A 16,968-nucleotide genomic window follows, 5' to 3' on the forward strand; every position below is an offset into this window, starting at 1 on the left:
GAGTGTCACACTGAGAAGCGGCAGTAAAAACGGTAGAACTACATTAATGTGCGGTGGGACTGGGAATGTGTTGGTAGGACAGGATATCTGGATATTTTGGAATACAGCTCCCAAAAGCCCTAGCCAGTAATGTCAATGGTGCAGAGTCATGGGAGTCAACGTCTGGAGAAGCACAGGCTGCAGATGCCTGTGGAAGGAGGATAGAAGGGGGTTACAAGGACACACAGGACTGCATTTACAGCCAGGCGGTATCCGGGATTTTGGAAACGGGAGGCAGCACTAGGAAAGCATATAGTCAAAGGGGTATAAGGTAATAATGTCCCCATGAAAAAAGTCGTCAGGTTGGCAACTTTGAAAAAAATGCATTAATGATGCAACCACCAGGCTATCAAACACTTTCCCCAAATATTCTAGGACTGGAGGTAACAATATATAATTATACCCCTCCTAGAATATTTGGGGAAATAATTTTGGTAGCCAGGAAAAAGTCACCAGAACCTAACAACTTTTTCACGGTGACATTATTACATGGAACCGCCAAATGTAGGTCAAGATGATATTTGGGACTCAACATATACCACAAATGAGTGCAGTTCTAGTTCAACTGTGGAAATGGTGACTGGCCCATGAATGCATCCAGGAAAGGGAAAGGTGACATCTCAAATGAAAATGGGGCCAGACGTGGTTCCGTTTAAGTCCACGGGGCAAAGAATTGATTCCACAAGGGTGTGGAGAAGTGATGGATAGAGGGACCAACATTCTGGTCAGGCGCATTGGGCTACGTCTAGTGCTGAATTTTGGTTAGGATGGGAAATTGGACAAGAGCTGGACGTCTGGTGAGGGGGGGTCTAGAGGGAACAAGTTAACCAAAAAGGTTAAGGGAATGGGCCAACTTGTAAAAGCTTTGCAGAAGCAAGATGTGAATAAGGAAAAGTCACGAAAGAGCAGGGGTAAAATCACAGCCAGAAGTGCTGAGTTACTAGTCACAGTGCCTTGAGGGTGCTGAGGCTTATATTACAGGAAAACAGGGGAAAGTGTAACTACCCAATTATGTGTCTGAAAGTCATATGCTCGCTCACACGATTGGTACTATTATTGTGCCTGGGAGGTAGGTTGAACCAACTTCAAGTGGAAGGCTACAGGCTGCACAGTGTTCCCAGCAGCAGGGGGTCGGAGGTGCATATATTATTCGATATGTCGTTATACCAAAATAAAAACTCCAGCGTCTATGCCATTACGGCACCAAAAGCCAAAAGTTGGGCCAGTGGAAGCATTCAAGAATTCATGACCAGTTTATGAGCATGTTTTTTTTCATTATAGAACAAGGTATAACAGGTTAAAGTATAACACGCTGCGCAACTGACCACATTATCAGCTCTGTTCCTAGCCATGAGTACAGTCTCGTAAAATTATTTTTTCGAAAGTATGTGATGAAAATATACAGATTTATTTTTACATGTAGATCTTAGTGCAATTCTTTCTTGATCTCCACAGGAAGATGCCTGGCAAAGGCAAAGGAGGCCCAAAGGGCAAGAAGATAACCCTAAAGATTGCTAAAAATTCCATTAAGGTTACGTTTGATGGTAAACGCCGACTTGACCTGAGCAAAATGGGCATCACAACTTTTCCAAAGGTCATCCTGAGGTTGAATGATATCGATGAGCTGGACCTCAGCAGGAACATGATTAAGAAGATCCCAGATACCATCGAAAAGTTTACGAACCTACGCTGGCTGGATTTACACAGCAATCAGATCGAAAAACTTCCGGAGACCATCGGAAACCTCCAAGGTCTGCTGCACCTCAACGTCTGCAACAACAAACTGACAAGCAAAACCGTTCCCGTAGAGATCACCGCTCTAAAAAACCTGCGCCTGCTAAACTTGGGCCTCAACACAATCGATCTCCTACCAACCAAAATGGGGGCGATGCAAGAGCTACAAGAAATAGGCCTGTTCGACAACCAGCTGACCGCCATCCCAAACAGCATAGCCAAGCTCCCCAAGCTGAAGAAGCTAAATGTGAAACGAAACCCATTTAAAGACAAGGAGGAGGTGGAGCAGGAGTTCCAGGATTCCATCAAGCGTATGGAGGTCCTCTACCTGGTCAATGAGAATGATTTGTGTGAACCATGCAAGACCAAGACTCTGAATGAGCGGCAAAAGCAGAACAACTTGAAGGCTTTGGCACCTTCTTCCCAGAAGAAAGCCAACTTTGACAACTTTCTCACCCCTAACTCCACAGCAAGGGATAACCAAGACGAGTGGAGGACCGAATAATGAGATCAATGTGTATGCCAATGTATGTCCTTCATTTCTCTCTAAGATTACATTCTTTGTGAGATTGGGTACTGTCTGCAGAAGTAACACTTTCATTCTTTTTCATGGTACAAAATAATGCCAACTGCAGAGTAACTGAGAAAGAGTTCTGCAAATCTTAATGTAACCACTGACATTCTTTTTTGGTGGGGACCGGTTAATGTTTGGGGCATGCTTTGGATGATCTGACGATGGAGATTGTGTTCAAAAGGCTAATTTGTTACATCCACAATGCTTCCGTCTAACCCAGTCCCTTTGGGTTTTGTCTAATCTGAACCCTCTCTCCCAAAGGCAATGTTTGCTCTGGATCAGTATCCACATTCACATAGAGAATAGACCCCAGATGATATGAAGCTAGAACAGGTTCCATAGGCGTCCTCTGAAATGCTAAACAGTGTACTTGAAAAATCACTGTTCATTGTAGTAAAGTAGCCTAGAATTGCTAAATTGTGAACTTTTTTGAATAGTGATCAAATAAATGAAAATGACCATGATTATGCTTAGTCAATCTTGATTAAAAAAAATTACATTATATAATACTTTTTAAGGAATCTTATTACCGAACAATGTCATTCATGGCCATACAGACCTAATTAATGCTGAAGATAGGATATTGCATTCCCGTGACAGTGGCTAAGCCTTCATCCGTCCAACCCTAAAAGTTCTGGAATGTCCTCTCGTCTATGCATGTAAATATCCTCTGCCAAACCCAGAGATAAGACATTTCTTAATTTGGATAGGACTATGAAATAGTTTCTCAGCCAAACAACTACTCCAAGATGTTTGTCTTGGCATGCACTCTCAAGTACCCCCCCTGTATAATTTACAATAGCCGGTATGTCATTGTGTATCCAAAATGCACCTGGCTGATTACAATGTGATCACACTATGTGATGTGATTCCAAAGAAACTCATCTGTCCATGTTTCAGGGACTCCAGAACCTGTAAATGTATCATTATTTTCGACAATGGTGATGTGTTTCTCACCTACAATTTTCCTGGGTCATATTAAGCTTTGATTGGCAGCCCTTCACATGATGTTGGAGGAGAGGGAGATGATTCAGGCAGTGTAATGGGCACTTAAAGGGTATAACGGAGGATCATCATCTTGCCCAGCACATAATCAACATCTTTCTGGAGTGCCAAATGAGGCCTGAATGTGCCAAATGGGCAATTAGTGGACAGTCTTCACTTTTTACTATTTCTAGCAATGATTCTACCTTTACTGTTAAGAGCTCCTAAGATCTAGAAATGACGACCCTCTACCCATCTGCACCTCCAAGGATGGCAACAACATAAATATCTTCTAAGCCCATCTTCCTTAACACCCTCTGAGATGCTCTACAACCCCTGCCATCTCGGAGACCCTCCACCCACAAGCAGTTCAGAGGACCATGCACCTTTCGGCTTCTGTTATCTCTTTCCACAACAGACATTTCAGAAGACATCCCACCAACAGGTATCTCTGAGGTTCCTAAACCTACACACATCTCAGAGGATTGTTTACACTTGAGCATAAAAAAAGGCCTACACTCTCCAAAAGACCTCACCGGCCAGATGCTACTATGAAAGCCATCCAAATACAGGAATCTTTGGACACCTTTTCCAAACATAAGCATATCTGAGGACTATCCACTCACATGCAAATGTATAGGCCACCCACCACTGGCATCCTAATGAGTTCCCAACCTATTAAACTATGCACACACTGGACCTGCAGGTGTCTCTGAAGAGCCTTTCCCCCAAACATCTTTGGGAACTCTCCTGTCAGAATCTCCTCCGAGGAGAGAGCTTTCTCAGTTATCTCTGAGGACCTGCCATGAATAGCCTTCTAAGAATACAATCCCTCACTGGGAATTTTGGAAGCTCCTATACCCTTTTGCATCCCTTAGAAACATCCCCCTACATTCATCTCTGGAGACCCTCCTCAAACAAGCATCACAGAGGACAGCAGCCATGTGTGGGTGCTTTGAGTTCCTTGGTGGGCCAGAAGCTTGTATTTGAATGTGACTTGGTTCAAATTGGTTCAGTATTCATGAGTGCCACGCACATCTGGCTATACCGGCTTCTATTTAGATCAAGGTGCTATGGAGTACATTTGGAGTATGTGTTACTTGTATCTGCTTTATGTTACAACAGACAAAATAATCACTTTTACTGGTTTGCCACATTTTCTTTAGTGGACTTGTCAAGAAAATATGACATATGTTAGTAAAATGCAGATTGAGAGCATCAACTCACTCTCTTGGCCTGTGCTGCTCTTAGAGACATGTTCATATCTTCTTCTTGGGTCATGAGAGTGATTTACCAAGAGAACAGCAGACACAAATACATAACAGCATTTTCTCCAAACAGGTTTCACATTAGGTGAAGGATATTAAATATGATGTTTAATAGAATAGAATATGCATAGGAACACAGACACACACGCAGTGGTGTATAAGACAACACGTAGATGAAGAATAGATGGGACTACTTCCTCTTCATGATTTATTTTCTATAAAAAGAAACATTGATGCTGTTCACTTAAGAGCTTTCTAGTATCTCAGAGGTTTATGTTTTAAAACAATGGGCCTCATTACAAGTCTGGCGGTCGGGAAATAAGGGTGCCTGTAGCAATGTACCAGCACCCTTACTCGACCACCAGGCTACGAGAATTCCTGCAGGGGCCTGTGCTCCCAGCACTTATGACCTGCTGGCAGCATCGGCCCCTGCAGGCATGGTTTTTACGGAAGCACCGGCACTGTCATCAATAGTCACAGTGCTTCTGTGTCCCCATTCCCATGGAGTCTGATCCGACTCCATGCAAATGGGGACGTATAGTTCCCGCAGCCTGACATCCCAGGCCACTGGAACTTGTATCAGGTGGCGGAAACATTGTTACAAGGTCTGCGGCAACCCGCAGGTAGCACTGGCAGGTTACCGCCAAACTCATAATGAGGTCCAATGTCCTAATCAGAGGCTCTGACATGAAGTTCATCTGTTTGCCTTGAATAGCGGCATTGCCAATCACACTATTCAATCTCAGAAGCTAGTTATTCCTCCTTGGCTGCACACACCTATGAGGGACGTCTGGCTAAAGAAGGAAGCAGAATAATTATTTGCAACACCCACTTATATATCAGAACCTCCCATTGACATCCTAGACAACCTTGGTGAATCCCCACAAACTTCAATGATCCCTCTAGTGGGCGTGCCTTGTGTTCAGCCATCTAAAATGTGTGTACAGCCAGCTAAAATGAATAACAAAGACACAGCAGAAGCCGGTTCCAATATGTTTCAGTTGTAGAATACAGCTGGCGGCACTCACACATGTGAAATTTGTAAGTGTCCAAAGAAGCAACGTTGTATACACATTGGGCTCATGCTGATCCATGTCCTTCTTGAGACACCCACACATTCACTTTGAGGACCCTTACTCCTAAAGCACCCACAGTCAATAATACTGAGACTTCCCCAACGTGGCAAGAGGGAATTAACCACAAGTCATGCAAAGGAGCTACGCAGGAGGGCCATATTTCACTAGTCCACACTTGCTACCACACAAACATTTAGGCACACTGATGATGCAGCTGAGACCTTTCCCCCACATGTATCTGGGTGTAAATGGGCAGATATCCAAGAGGACTATTCATCCACAGACTGTCTGAAGAACATAACTCACAAGCAGGAGAAATACTCAGTGTTAGCTTTCTAAGAGACATATTTGGGCACTTATCACTCAACTCTCTGTGCCATTAAGGACATCTTCATGTCTCCTCCCTCTATGTGCAGCACCTGACAAACCTCCTATCCCTTACCAGTAACACATAATACCTCAACTATTGTCCTAACACCGCAATGTTCCAGAATACTGTCCCAAACTATGTGCTGGCTGGTGGAGGCCATCTAAAAAGCTGCTATTAATCCTGCTTCAGGTTTGAAAGTGCAAAATGGGACAAGAGACGGCTTCAGTGGATTGTGCCCTGGTGTCCCAGAGGAAGAATGGGATATGGCGGGATTCACAAAACAGACATGATGGTTTACTCTATACACGGTCTCTTCACAGACCCTCCTTAGATCTGGTGGATGGGAATGTTTGAAGCTAAATAAACACACGAGCAGGCTCCATCCTTCTCGGGGTCTCCACAGCTGTGATGGCTGTAAGTTATGTTGATAAGAGCATAGTTTATACAGATATACCTGTCCCAGTATATCCTGTGGTCACAATGATGAGAAATTCAGACGTTAGTAGAAGGCATGAATAGGTTCTCTCTGTCCCAGAGATTTCTCATGCCTGTAATCCTGGTGAAAGTAGATTAGATGACCAGATTTTTCTTTCCTCATATTCCCCAGTGTCTGAAGAATGGGAGCACCTGGTGCTGATGGAATGAATGAACATGTTTCTCTCCAACTCAGAGTGTAATCCAGTCTAAAGACATGAGGTTTGGTGCTGAAAAATATATTTAGAGGTTCTTCCTCTTTCTTCACCAATGTTTTTGAGTCAGAATACAAGGGTTTCTAGTGATAACAGAACACATGACCAGGCTCTATGACAGAGCTTATGCTCAGTGTCTCCTAGAGTCTGAAGAACCAGTGATTCGAGTCCTAAAGTACCTTTCCGAATCAAGGCTGCAGGTTCTAGTGCTGCGGAAACAACACTTTTACAGGTTCTGTTTGTCCCAGAGGAACTTCGGGCCTTAAGGTTGAGCAGTTACCATGCTTCCCATCTACCCCATAAACGATCCCAAATGGGTTGTTCTTTCATGCACTTCAGGCACGATACCTCAGAGTTTGCGTGATTACGCAATGCTGTTTAATGATTAAAGACTACTTTTCTATGATGTAACATGTAGTGCAACAGTTGGCATGGCAGAAAGGCCTTCTTTTATGTAAAATGTGATACAATGATTATAGAATGTCCTCATGCTATAAACACGCTATGTAATGAATGGGAAACAATCCTTCTATTATATAAAATACTGTTCTATTTTTTCAACTGGCCTTTCTTATATGTAAACTACTTTAAGATGATTGGTCAAGCACTATTACATAATGTTAAGTACTGTGGGATGATTGGCTGACAGCCTTTGTGTGACTTCCAATAAATCACTGGCGTACTTTCTGCAAAAGATGCCGTAGCTGTGTGCCTTATTCTAGGATGGTTTTGTAAGGGTGCAGAAGTACGAGTCTGACACAGAGGTGGCATATTTGTTGGCAAAGACTTTTATTAAAAGTGAAAGAAAAGAAAAACCTATCTGGCCCTATTGCTAAGAGGGGTTTCCCTTCCTGAACAAAAACACTAAGCACTCTATCAGGATGTTCAATAACACAGTTTCCACTGTCCCGTGTCCAAACCTATTTCCGTCCCTTACACTCTATATTAACTAAGAAAACTGGGGTCTTCTTGATTGGTGAGAAAACACAGATCCAAAAGTACCAGGGGTGAGTCCCTTCACCTGTTCTTCCGCCACTTCACAAATGTTTTATCAAGTCTGGTTCACTATCCTGCCGTACTTCATTCGAAACTCTTCTTATTTCAGACAAGTTGTACTTTCACACAAAAATCAGCACATCAAATCTTGTTCACTATCCTGCCAGACTTGACTGTGGGGCTTCTTTTCACCAGAGGTTCTGTTTCACAGAACTATCACCAAAAAGCAAAGTTTACGAGTGGAGCATCAAGTCTGGTTTTGATTGTAGCTCTTATCCTCTTCCTTTCAACAGAAGTTGTATTTCACAAAAACAAAACACCAAAAAGCAAAGTTTACGAGTGGAGCATCAAGTCTGGTCTACTATCCTGCCAGACTTGACTGTCGCTCTTGTTATTCCAGAAAGTATATTGTCTTTTAGCAATGGGTCCTCAACCCTTTGTCTCTACTTTCTCTCTCTTGTGTGGGTTCCACACCCCTCTGGGATATCCCAGGTTCTCCAAGACTTGCTCTGTATCTTCTCTCTCTTTCATGTGGGGCCCTGACCCCTTTATGCTGTCTCTGGGCTTCCTGACTGGTTGTGAACCTCAGTCCCTTGTTCTCCTGCTTCTTAATGGGTCCTTGACCCTTATGTACTGAACTAGCAGGCCTTCCCTAATTTCATATGGGTTCCAGACCCTGAAGCACTGTACTTGCAGGGCTTCCCCGATCTCATATGGGATGCAGGGCCCTGTCTTCGGTTAATCACATGTCATAGGCAGGCCTGGTTCACTAACCCGCCAGGCACTGTTTCGCATATATCCTCTTTGTATATTTCCAAAAGCACTGGTATGATGGAGAAGTGGTTCCTCGACTTTGCCCAACTGCCTCCTTCATTCTCTTTAATCTCTACCACCGCTACGGTAACCCAGGTACCTTTCGTGGTGTTACCAGCTTGCTCAGGTGGCTTTGCGGGACTGCCTCTGCTTGCTGTGGAAATCCATGTACCTTCCTGAGCTCTCCTTGTCTCCTCACCATGTTTCTAGGTATGGTCCCTCTCGGCTTGCATCTCTTGCTCTGACCATGTGGTCCGGCTCCCAGTTGCTCCCGGACCGCCGATTCTCCTGCCAGGACAACTTTGAACACAGCGTGCTCAACGAGGCTCTGTCCAGCCTGCGCATTGAGCCTCCAGCCAGCTCTCGGTTCCTCCAGGGAGAATTTACCTTTGCACACAGTCCTTCTTCCCCTTTTATTTTTAAGTGAGACTCTGATTGACTGTCCAGTGTATGGTGGTTCTGCAGTGGGCTTTTTCCTCCTTGCCCGATCTTCATGTCAGTAGGTAAAGGCACTCCCATCTGAGTAGTTTCCACTCTTCCTCGTCCCAGTATGTTCTGTGTAGATGGGGTCTCCTGCTCTACCGAAACACATAGCCTTGTGAGGAACTATAGAGGATGGAGTAGGGTCATTCTTAGACCCTTCACCGCCATCATCAATGTATCATAGATGTGCAATGCGTTACTTTCTCAGATAGCCATTCAGGCCATACCAAGCCATTCAGGCCATACCCAGTCGATGATCTGGAGGGGATGGAGATGCTATCAATCAAACAAGTAGACTGACCGGAAATCAAGAAATCAATGACGTCATCACTGACATCATGACATAGCCGCACTTAGTCATGAAGTACATAGCAATGCATTCACAAATCTACATGAACATGCGTTAATTTATTGCATATAGACACGAAACACATGCTTATGACTCAAGCAGGTAGTTGACAGACGTACATACATATCTCTATATATAGTCACATTCTTCGCAAAAGCTGAACAGCAAGGCGCCACAATATACTTATACCAAGCTTGCACATGCTTGACTGCCACTAACATGTACAAGACATAAGGATAAATAGTGAAGCTAGAGGCCCACTGAAATTAATGAGGACGGGGAGACAAGCTTCAAGGACATGGAAGGGCTGGCATGATCGGTGCAGCCGGGATTGAGCAGAACGATGCACCCAGCCAAGGACGAGGGGAGATGGAATGTTCCTGGTTACCAAGATGATAAGCCACCTGTGAGAAATTCAGGCTAACATCCTCATAATTACAGGCAAGAGAGCTCCATTTCGTGGTCTCAACACACGTGACCTAGCAGAAGACAATACCCAATCAATCGAGGGGGGCCAAGAGAAGCTGTTCACACCAAATCAGAGATGGAAAGATACAAGTGTTCCTCATGAACTGCCAACTGAATGCACTCTCCCAGGCTTAGGTGATCAATGGTGGCAACAATAAAGAACACACAGACCCTCCATGTTCATTCTCATTGCCTTGAGAAGGTACACTCAGTCTGGTAAACGTCCAGGGTGTCAGGGCTGGGAGGATCCACTTTACCCAATCTAGAGTCACCTTTCACATGAAGATATAATATGTTGCAGGAGCCAATGGTCTCCCTGTGACCCTGCAACATTGTAGATTGAAGCATGCAGAGCTAGTCCCAGGAGGAGCCACCAGATATGGCTATCCAATAGTAGACTATACGACATAAACCTCGTTCGCCTAAACTGACCAATATGAATGCCTGATAGGTTTCAGGATGGAGCTTGGTTTTGTGACGTCACCCCAGGATAAAACTCAGTGACACACACTCAGAAGACGAGAACCCTGGAGAACTCATGTTTTTCTAGTGTGATCCCTGTCGTTTTGTTAGATAATAAAGACAGTAAACTTTGCCCCATGGCTGATTCTTCCGTTCTTCGGGTGGGGAATTTTTGATGGGCCTGACTGTCTCTCTGCTGGTAATTGGGGTGGTTGCTATAGAGCCCCACTGTTACAACAGGGTTTTTACATTTTATAATTTTTTGATTGTTTAAAGCGTGAACCTAGCTCGAGAGCAGTGGAGCGCTGTACAGAGTGTCGGTAGGTAGTATTTGGGCTGGCATCTTTTAACAGCAGCGCAGTACTGTGAGGTCCGTGCGTCGGTATGCGCATCCATTGGAATTAGTCCTTGATCAGGTGTTGTTGAAATATTTATGAAATTGGAGAATTGTGGGGTCATTTTGAGCCGACACCAGGATCGAGTTCCAGAGGGTGGGTGCAATGACAAGAGAAGGATTGTTTGTGGGTCCTCTAATTGCGGACGAGTTGTGATTCAAGCTGGTTGGTTGATTTGCTGTGCAAGGACCATGTGCCACCAGATATGTGGAGCTTAACCACCAGGTTTGCTGGTCTGCTACTTGTGACTGCTTTGTAGATGATACATGCAGTCTTGAACAGTATCCTGGCCTGTAGTGGAAGCCGATGTAGGTTGCGTAGGATGGGGGTGATGCCTCATTTTGTATTGCAATGTTCCTAGGGGCGATTTAAAGGCAAGTGACCTTTGCGGCAGATGTGTGGATGATGCCAAATTCACCATGTTTTACCCTATCGCCTGTTGGTGTTTGCAATGGCACACAGAGTAATGTTCTCTAGTGCAGGAGCAAAGGATTCTGTAAACCAATTCCCCATGATGTAAATAAGCTGGAAGATATTAAGCCTGAGGCTTGGAGTGCCAGTCACACTGCTTTGTGTTAAGAATTCTGATCCACTTAAAGCCAATGATTTATGCCGTTGACCCCTTTTTCTAGCTGACCTCATCAGGATGGTGAAGTGTCAGAAGGCACACTCCAACTAGCACAAAGGAAGGTACTGCTCTATGTGGAGGTCAGAGATTTGGGAAATGTCAAGGCATTGATTAACATGTCTCACGTGGTTTTGTCCTTGCTTACTGGCCTTTTAAAGTGCACAGTGCAGCAATGTATTGCTACCTTCTCAGTCAGTGCTTAACAGCAGTTCAAATATCATCTTTCAATAAGGTGTCATAGATGGCGTGGCGTAAGCATCTTTGATAACAGTGATGGCTTTCAATGTTTTTATGGCAGTTAGGGTTGAAGAAATGCTTGATATCGGTTTGTTTGCATCTTTGATTACAACGATGCTGTGGTTACCTTGGCGGCATTGTTTATTTTACAGTATTACTGGGGAATTGGCTTCAGATGTTTGTCCTGTCCCTGGATTTGGCTAGAGTAGGTGAGTCTGGAGTTTGGCACTGAACTATATGACGGTTTGGTTACAGTTGTCAAGTTGGTGGTTATTCAGACCAGAACAGGCACAGTGCCTCTACACATCATGAACTACCTTCATAATGAACAATGACTGATTTTCCTTTTTTATAAATCACAGCAGTCTCTGCCCCCTACATGTGCTATGAGAAAAAAAAAGGAAAACCAGTTCTTGGTTATTATGAAGGGAGTCCATGATGTTTAGAGGCACTGTGTCTGTTCTGGTCTGAGTTGGATGTATGGTCAGTTTTGTTCTCAGTATGAACACCATTCAGTTTAATGTGTTTGGGTCCTTCTATATTGTTATTTGTCTGAGGTCCTCTGTTACATGGGTGCATTGATTTTATTGTCCTGTAACACTCAAGTATGTTTGCATGTCATCAGCATACGGGTAGAATTGCAGATGATGGGCTCAGAGCGGGCTCATCTGTGGTCTGCCACACATTTCAAACAGCAGTGAGGATGGAGGTGATCTGGCAGTACACTGCATGCAGGTTAAGTGCCTCTGGTGGTTAAGGTTGGCTTGCCTTGTAGAACATGTGTGCCGTGAGACCAGAATGCGCTACACATGTCAAGGTGGTGTAGTAGGATGGAGTGGTCCACCTTGGTGGATGAAGCTGTGTGATCTAGAAAGATGGGCACGCTCAGTGAACCGCTATGAGCCTTTTTCAGGGGGATCAGGAGCAGGTGGCAACATTGCAGGAGGTGGTGAAATCGCAGAAGGAGGTGGAAAGAAAACAGGAGAAGGTGGTGAGAGTATAGGAGGCGGGTGAGAGAATAAGAGGAGGTGTGAGAGAACAGGAGGAGGGGATGATAGAACCAGAGAAGATGGTGAAAAGACAGGAGGAGATGTTAAGAAAACAGCAGGAGATGGTAAGAAAACAGGAGGAGATGTTGAGATAACAGGATCTGGTGGTGAGACACCCATAGAGTGGAGTAGTGAGGAGGAGAGTATGCAAGGTCAGCAAGAGTAAGCACTAATGGAGGAGGAGGTAGATACGTGAATGGGAGTATGAGACGAGGAGGAGAGTAGTCCTGGCGGGCGGAATCAGAGAGGGAAGGTACTCTAGATGTATTCTACATCTGGCGGACTAGTGAGTACTGGAGGAGGTACAAACATGTGGTGAATGGATGTGGTGGAGGTGACAGGAGTTCAGTGCAAGGAATGACTGAGTAGAGAAGACCAGGGGGAGAAGAGGATCCCCAAAGATCAAGATTGTTAGGGAAAAGTGAGAAGGACAAGAAGCAAAAATTGAATGCGGATCAGAAAACCCATAGGCCAGAGTTAGAAGCCCCTCCCTCCAAGGTCCTGGTTAACATGCCACATTTTAGTCAGAGGTTTTGGGAACTACGCTTGGTGACCCCGAACCTCATTCCAGTAATTGCCCAGATTTGAACATTACCTGTAGGTCTTCTGGACCAAGATCCCACAGAGCAGATGAAGAAGAAGACACACACTGCCTGATTTGTGGAAAGAAGTGTTGGGGATACTTAAAACCCCCCAGACTATGAGTGACCAAAATTGCCCACGGATTGGTGGGGGCTTTGATTTTAGACTTGTGACCTCCAAAAACTTCATTTGCAGTCCCGGTTCTATGTTTTTTCCTCCCCTTCTATTTACTCATGTGCACTTCCTTCATGCACTTTGTTCTCGTTTTGATTGTGACCAAACATTCCTTTTTAATTGGGGTCTCATCTCCTACCACCAAGCATCCCACACCCCACCCACTCACTCACTCCCTAACTCCACACACACATTAACATTTACCCCAAAAGATTGGCAAAATGAAAGCGAGATAAAGTGCATGAAGAAAGTGCATACAAGGAAATGTATCTCGAAAAACAAAAGTGATGTGGGTCAGGGTCAGGACATGGTAAGTGGGAACAGGGACCCCTTTCCAATTGGAGCAGGAGGCCTACCAGGGTTTTCAACAGAGCCAGTCCTGGCCCATAGGTGGAGTGGGGGACTTGAGAGGGCCCAAGTCTCTGGCCCCTACATGTGCCATGCTTGTTGAAAGCGGTACCACTGTCAATCACCCAAGGCCTGCTAAACCCTATTCTGGCCAGAATTCTTTGCAACTGAAAGTAACGGCACCCTGCAGAATGAAGCCTCCAGGCTTCATTAATTATTCAAGAACGCAGCGCCAATCAAACGATATGTCCAAACGACAATAGGGGACTCACCGCATCTCTGGGATAGCAACACAGCAACTGACCCGCTCACCACAGAGACTGATTCAAACACTACGCAAGAAAAGGGGACAGGGGTAAATGAGGGTTTTAAAAGTTCCCATCTATACCCACACACATCAAACCTTCCCAACATCCACACTACATTCATCAATACTTTACACCCATCACATATATCTATACACGCCACATCAAACTAAAAATCTAATTATTAGTGAAAAGTCAAACCATTCATGCATATACAATGGCCCACACTGCACTCTACATGCATCTACCCACTCCATCCGCCACATCCCATCCCCACAGAATCCATACCTCAAACATTCTTTCAATCCATCTATCCATGCACATTCCATATGTATCCAGGCACATTTATTCACACACATCCTATTCAATAAGCCACACTGAACTTCGGGGAAACCAGACCAATTGGTTAGGAGTGGGTAATGGCTTAACACACTTTGCCCGAGCTCTCACAATGCCCTATCTTCGATTAACAGACAGACGCTAGTCAAGTATCTCAGTTGGCTCAATGTACAACATTGCAGACGTAATGAAAATGTGCAACTCCACAAGAGGTGCTGCGCCATGCACAAATCAAGAGGCACAGAATACACCTAAAAGTGGCACACTGTTGGTATATTTGGAATACACTGTTTCTGATATTCTATTTTAAGAATATGAGATATATAAGTGTCTATTTAATTTGGAGCAATGCAAATCATTCTAGATATAGAGTTTCCTTTGCATGGTGGCATATTTCATTTCAATTAATTAAAATAAGAATGTATGAAAAGACTAATGCTCAGAGGATACAATGGCTCCTCTATGTGGTCAGGGGGCACCTTCCCCTCAATTAAGCGGCAAGCAGAACAGTCTAGTATTTGCAGGGGGACTGGTCTGCCTGCTTCCGAGCAGAATCATGCCCCTCGCTATGTATATTTGCAGAGCCTTTTGGGCTCCACAAAGTAGGCAGGCAGCAATAATGAGAGACAAGTGTGGCATACGAAGTATGGCATACCAAATTTCATTATTGCGCTGACAGCGTATAGATGTTGACTTGCAGTACAGGAGGGTTCTCCTGTCAGTCAGTGTGCTGCCGAGTAGAGGGATGGGCCATCCTGTACTGTGTGGGCTGTAGAGGGTATGAGCAGGTACGGTGGGTATGATTTATGTGTTAGTTGTTTATATGTATGTGTGCATGCAGGGAGTTGTCTGAATGCTGTATGCATGCACATTTGAATGAGAGAATATATGTTGCATCAATGCATGTGAATAAGATGGTGTGTTCCTGTGTGTGGCATTGATACATATGGAATACTTTATTGTGCATTAAGGGTACAGTAAACATGATAAGTGTTATTATGTGGCTAGTGACCTGCCTTCTTTGGTGGAGACAGTCTGCATATACTCTCTTACTGTGGCACATCATTTGCTATTGGGCATCAAGTGTAGCTCACACAAGATACATGTTTTTAAGTGGCTAGACTGGCCTTCCTGGTGAAGCAAACACTTCTTTACTTTGGCATGGCATTCTTTACTGGGCATCAAACTTAAATCAAACATGATAAGTGTTATTACATGGCTAGACTGGACTACATTGGTGGTGCCAGTCTGGCCATATATTCATACTTTGGCATGGCATGTTTTACTGTGCATCAAGCGTAAAGCAAACCTGATAAGTGTTATTATGTGCCTAGACTGGCCTACATTGGTACAACCAGTTTGAATATACGTTCTTACTGTGCTATAGCATTTTAACTGGTTATCAAGGGTAAAGCAACCATGAAACATTTTATCACGTGGCTAGACTAGCCTACATTGGTACAGCCATTCTGGATATATTTTCTTACTGTGGTATGACACTTTTTACTGGTTGGAAAAGCCAACAGGAGTATGTCCTTACGTGCTAATATAGGTATATATTGGTGCAGCCTGCATGGATATGTATGGGCACAGCTAGTATGAAAATATTTTTTTATATTGCACATTTTGGACAAAGGCATCTTTGCTATGCCCTCTTCAGATTTACAATCATTGATTTTGTCCTCACTAGCTATCTCCTTGGCCCCATTTACAAAGTTGTATGAACATTTATATGATGCTACAAGAGATTTATCTACAGTAGTGGCTTTGCTAAATTCGAAAGTTGTAGAATTGGAACAAATTTGTGCCAACACTAACCGCTCAATGCATGAGGGTTTTGGAAAGTGCAACGAATGGCATAAGCTGTTACAAGAGCAGAAAAAGAATGATACAATTGCCAAAAAATTGTTTGCGGAGGTGGCTAAAGAAGCTCTTGCCTTGTTCAAAAAAGACACAGGTGGCCTTCAAAACGGAGAGTTGAGTGAGAAATCTGTGGCCAGTGTACATCCTGCCCTAACCTGTAACACGAAAGCAATAGAGACTCCGAATCCTATAAACAAAGTACCCAATCCTGAAATACATTCTGAACAAACCCTACTAAAAGTTAACATCAAGGCTCCCAACAAATGTGTACCTAACGTCGTTCTACAGACTGCAAACATGGTGACTCAGGATAATCGTGTAGAGTCTGATGGTGTAAAATTTAATCTTCAAGAGTCGTCTACCCGGCAGTCAGATCCGATTTCAATTATAGATAAACCAGAGAATAGTGCAGCAAGGGGCTCTATAAGGTTGTCGAGTGCAGGAAATTTGGGCCCGGTTTTACTGCCGATTGAGGAAATTGCTGATGTGTCTTTTCACACTGCGTTTGTGCAAGCACGCAGCTCAGCAAATCCGGCACTTGAAATTACTCGAGACGAATCTACGTCTAATAGTAATATTGAACGGAATAAAGTTGGCTTAGGTGAGGAAATAGCGATCTCAAATCCAGCGCCAAAGTTATTTCCATTATTTGAAAAACAAGTTGCGAAACCACTTAGTATGGAACCTGTAAAAAATCAGATAATTCAGCAGTGCAAAAAAACAAAAAATCAATCAGCAAAAAA

The 16,968-nt window shown here is 44.0% G+C and overlaps 2 protein-coding genes across 6 annotated transcripts in view; one reads left to right on the forward strand and one right to left on the reverse strand.

Moving 5' to 3' along the window:
• The window catches only part of LRRC18 (leucine rich repeat containing 18), a 79,682-nt gene extending 72,252 nt beyond the window's left edge, over nucleotides 1-7,430 (forward strand). For both annotated transcript variants that reach the window (XM_069611163.1, XM_069611164.1), the window contains one exon: nucleotides 1,495-7,430. In XM_069611163.1, coding sequence (XP_069467264.1) covers nucleotides 1,495-2,278 — 784 coding nt within the window. In that variant the 3' untranslated portion in view covers nucleotides 2,279-7,430. The remainder of the gene's footprint in view (nucleotides 1-1,494) is intronic.
• Nucleotides 1-16,968, reverse strand: part of WDFY4 (WDFY family member 4) — a 1,820,746-nt gene that overhangs the window by 510,749 nt on the left and 1,293,029 nt on the right. The gene's annotated exons all lie outside the window — the stretch shown is intronic.

Source organism: Ambystoma mexicanum, chromosome 8, assembly GCF_040938575.1.
Source record: "Ambystoma mexicanum isolate Mex_15411 chromosome 8, UKY_AmexF1_1, whole genome shotgun sequence".
NCBI lineage: Eukaryota > Metazoa > Chordata > Amphibia > Caudata > Ambystomatidae > Ambystoma > Ambystoma mexicanum.